This window comes from Bison bison, unplaced genomic scaffold (assembly GCF_000754665.1).
Source record: "Bison bison bison isolate TAMUID 2011002044 unplaced genomic scaffold, Bison_UMD1.0 scf7180017864080, whole genome shotgun sequence".
Lineage (NCBI taxonomy): Eukaryota > Metazoa > Chordata > Mammalia > Artiodactyla > Bovidae > Bison > Bison bison.
Genome location: NW_011494652.1, coordinates 919,220 through 923,631, shown reverse-complemented (window position 1 = coordinate 923,631; position 4,412 = coordinate 919,220). Strand labels below are relative to the sequence as shown.

The following is a 4,412-nucleotide window of genomic DNA, read 5'->3' as shown; positions in this document are numbered from 1 at the left end:
AACCCTCTTGTGGGCCGCCACCCCGACCCTGCCCACTCAGACCCCTGGCCACCCATCCTACCCAGTGCCCACTGGGTCCCAACCCAGGGCAGCTGCTTGGCCCCAAACTGCTCATCAAGCTCCCCAGAGAGCAGCGCCAGGGAGCCCCCCAGGGCCTGCCCTTCACCCGGCCCGGGGACCTCACTCACCTGTGTCTGAGGTCGAGACGGCCTTGGTCAGCATGCTGTCGGTGACCACGTTGAGGGCACACATGCTGAAGACCAGGCCGGGCATCAGGAGGCAGAAGTGGAAGACGTTGGCCATCAGTGCCTGGCGGGAGGCAGGTGGAAGCTGTGGTGACTGCAGGGGTCGCCCACCCCTGAGGTCCCTCTGCGGTGGTCCTGGGTGGGAGTCGGGGGCAAGAGAGCCTCGGGGCTCAAGTGCAGACTGGGCACCTGAGGAGGGTCAGTGGAGAGGGCCTGGGACCCTGCTCTTTTCAGGGATAGTGGGATGGAGGGGGGGTCTCTCACCATAGCCAGTCCCACCACGCTGAAGACCAGCACGCTGGCCCGGAGCAGGTCTGCCTCGGAGAAGTGGCTGCTCAGTCGCCCAATGACCAGGCCCTGGATGACCTGGGTGAGGGCGAGAGAGTGGAGGTGGGCACAGCCGGGCCTGGGAGGGCGTCTGGGCTGTGGCTGACTTGGGGGCCTCCCCTGCTGCCCACGACCCCTGGGCCCCTGACACCAGCCCCAGCAGCGACAAGGCACAGGGCAGAGGGGCGAGCCTGCAACTCCCATGATGGCCCCAAGGTTCTGGGGAGACAAGGCCTGCAGCCTGGGGGTCTCACACACGTGCACACACATGCATGCACACACATGCACCCACCCGTGCACATACATGTTTCACATCCAGAAATAATTGCATCTCTGCTGTTTCAGGTGTGATGAAAGTCAAAGTGTTAGTCGCTCAGTCGTGTCCGACTCTGCAACCCCATGGACTGTAGCCTGCCCCAGGCTCCTCTGTCCATGGGATTTTCCAGGCAAGAATACTGGAGTGGGTTGCCGTTTCCTTCTCTAGGGGATCTGCCGGATCCAGGAATCGAACCTGGGCCTCCTGCATCGCAGGCAGATTCTTTCCCATCTGAACCACCAGGGAAACCCTGAAAGGGCTGGTTAACTCCTGACAAGGATGGGGAGGCCGCGACTACAGGGCGAAAAGCTCACAGTGTGGCCCTGAGTCCAGCCCTGGGGCCCTGGGGAACCCCCTCCCATGTGCCCTGGCCCACCACCACACTCCTCGGTTCCCTCTCGGCTATCTGGTCTGAGAGCTGGGAGCTGCCACAAATGGGGAGGCTAGGGCACGCAGGGGCTGGGGGTGGAAGGGGCTGGACTGGGACGTGAGCCCAGGGCCCTGGTGGCCGTGTGGGGTCCTCCAGCAGCTGGCCCTTCCGAGGCCTGGCCCTGGAAGGCAAGCGCCTCGGCCACCACCTACTGGGGCCAGGGTCCGGGCCAGCGGGCCACTACTCCCACGGTGACCGGATAAACTGAGGCCCGGGGTCCCAGAGTGGGGTGGGGTGGAGCCCAGGCTGGTGGGCTTGTCCTGAGCCTGGGCAGGAGAGGAAAGGGCCACAGGCTCCCCGAGAGACCCCCCACTGTTGCTCAGCTCTCCACCTCCAGCTTTGTCCTCCTTGTCCTGCCCCCCACTGCCCCCCACCAGCTCAGCCCCAGGGTCAGCCAGCCAGGGGCTGGGTTCAGCTCCCCTTCCTGCCCTCAGCTCCTCCCCATGGGGGTGGGAGGAAAAGCCCAGAGCGGGGACACCCTTGACACCTGGGATGTGACTCAGAGGACAAGCCCAGCCCACAGACCGTTCCCAGGCCGGGGTGAGGCTCCCTAGCTGGTCCGTGCCTCTTCCACCAGGCAGGCAGGAAGTGCCCAGCGGAACCGTGAGGCTGGAGCAGCGCCCACTGGAGCTGGGGGTCAGTGTCCCGGGCTGGGCTGTGTGACCCGAGGTGGGGGCGGGTCCAGCCCCATGGACCAGGAGGGAGCCCTCTCCTTGCTGCCTGCCTGGCATCATGAAACCGTCTCAAACCACAACCAAGGGTGTCCTTAAAAAAAAAAAATCCCACTTTCACGCTTGCTTATCTTCATTTTGTTTGTTTAAAGGGAAGATCTACTTGACAAGTTTCTTTCAGTACTTGACACCCCAGAGGAAACCAACAAACCAGGAGAGATTGAAATCTGTCTCCACTTTTCATACAGACCCCGAGACCAGGACCCTGATGCGCTGGGAGTCAGCTCTCCCTTTTCCCATTAACTTAAAAAAAAGCCTAAGCTTTCCTGCCGTCCAGGTTATTACCTGAAACCAGAGTTAGTGAACTAGTAACTAGAGTTAGTCAGAAACTTCACTTTCTCCCAACCCTCCCACATGGAGACCCTGTCCGCTCACCCAGCCCACTCCCTGCCGCCCTGGCCCGCGTGGCCACCACCTCCCCCAAGGTCACACGGGCACAGGCACACAGTTGCCCCTGCCCACCCCTGCTCTAACACAGCCTAGGGGCGGGGGCAGCCAGCTGGTAAGACCACACCCGGCCTCCACAAGGCCCCACCCACAGCGAGTACATCAGTAAATCCAGGTCCTTCTTGGCTTTGCAGCCTACCCCCCATGCAGGCCTTCAGAGCACAGTCCTCTCCCCTCCGGCCGTCCGAGCCGCCCCAGGGCCTTTGCACCTGCAGCCCCTCCCTGCGTGAGGCTCTCTCCCTCCGGGCCTCTCCCTGGGCCGGGAGAGAGCCCCCCAGCTGGCTGGCCGTCCCACCGAAACAGCAATCTCTGCCTTGACAAGGGCCCTGATTCTCCTGGGTTTTGTCTCCCCTGACCCACCAGACGCCTAGGTGGTGGGGGCTTGTCTCTGTTCCCCCTGCAGGACACAAGCTCCATCCCTGCAGTGGCCTAAGGGCTCAGTGGGGGGGCCCCCCCAGGAGGGACAGAGGGCTGCAAGTGCCCCCCAGGGGAGGAGAGTGAGTGCCATCCCTTCCACGTTAGGACCACATGGGCTGTCCTCATTGAGATCCCAACCCCAAGGATCCCCACACACAGGGAGCTGGGAGACGCAGTGAGCCCCTTGGGTGGGGCAGGAAGAGCTTTGCCAGGGCAGCTTCAGCAGCTGCGGGTTCCCCTCCCCAGACCCCCGGTGACCAGCCCTACCCTGGATGGGATGGAGGTGACAGAGGCCCTCTCTACAGACATAGCTCAGGGCCTCAGCTGCCCCTACCTTTGCCTGCGGGACTGAAGGCCTGAGGCCCGGCACCCAGCCGCTCTGCAGGCTCCCCCTCCCCAGCCCCCTCTTCCTGGTGGGCCTGGGGGAGGGTCCCCAGGTCGCACCCAGGTTCCCCCACGCCCACCTGTCCACCCCATCATTACAGGCACCGGAGCCCCGGGCCCATCACGGCAGACCCACCCTCACCCTGCACCAGGCCTGAGGCTATCAAGGTCCGTCCCTGGGGGTCTCAAGTGGTCTGCCGACTTCAGCCAGGGCCTGGCCTTGGTCTCCTGGCCTCAGGGAGCCCAGGACGAGCTCAGGCCCCTGGAAGGCTGGGAGCAGCTCTTTATTTTACTTGTTTAAGATATATATATATAAGTTTTTAATTATTCATTTATTTTTGGCTGCAACACACACATACGGGATCTCAGCTCCCGCACCCAAGGATCCAACCTGCGCCCCCTAGAGTGCAAGCCTGGGGTGCTAACCACTGGACCGTCAGGGACGTCCGGGAGGGGCCGGTTAGAACAAGGCTCCACGGCCCCCAGTTCAGAGCATCCGTGTTATTGTTGTTTTATGTTTATCTATTTTCCCCCACCAGCCTGGCACTTCCCAGTCCACGCAGCTAGGCCCACGGCGGGGTGGGGGCCAGCCCCTCCCCGGAACGGCTATTTCAGTCCGGGGTCCAGCCCAGCCCCGGGCCCAGAGGCTCGGGCGGCAGATGGCCTGGAGGTGCGGGACCGCCACCCGCTTCCGGAGAGGTTCAGCGCTCCCTCCGCTGCCCGCCAGATCCCAGAATAGCCCCTCCCGCGCGCCGGCTGTCAGGCAGACGTCCCGGGGGGCGGCAGGCACGTCGCCACCTGTCCCCGCCACGGTCGCACCGCCGGTGGGCAGGCGCGAGGCACACAGAGCCCAGCCGTTCTCCTGGTCATGCGCCCCCCACGGGGGTCCACTCCCCACCCCCGGCTGGCCTGGCACCACCGGTACCCAGGTGGACGCGGGGAGGGCCATGGGCCTCTGACGTGTTTCCTGAAGGGAGGTTGAGGGCTCGCCAGCCCCCAGTGCGGATGAAGCTCCCCCCTCCCCTCTCAGATGGGACCCCCCGGGCAGATGGACGGGCAGAGAGTTCGCGTGCGTGTGTGCTAAAGTCGCTTCAGTCGTGCCCGACTCTGTGCAC

The 4,412-nt window shown here is 63.9% G+C and overlaps 1 protein-coding gene across 1 annotated transcript in view; it reads right to left on the bottom strand.

The window, feature by feature from the left end:
• SLC22A18 (solute carrier family 22, member 18) overlaps positions 1-4,412 on the bottom strand; it is a 20,124-nt gene that overhangs the window by 1,985 nt on the left and 13,727 nt on the right. Inside the window, exons 9-10 of the mRNA XM_010837639.1 lie at positions 510-611; positions 189-309 (exon numbers count right to left, since the gene is read on the bottom strand). Coding sequence (XP_010835941.1) covers positions 189-309; positions 510-611 — 223 coding nt within the window. The remainder of the gene's footprint in view (positions 1-188; positions 310-509; positions 612-4,412) is intronic.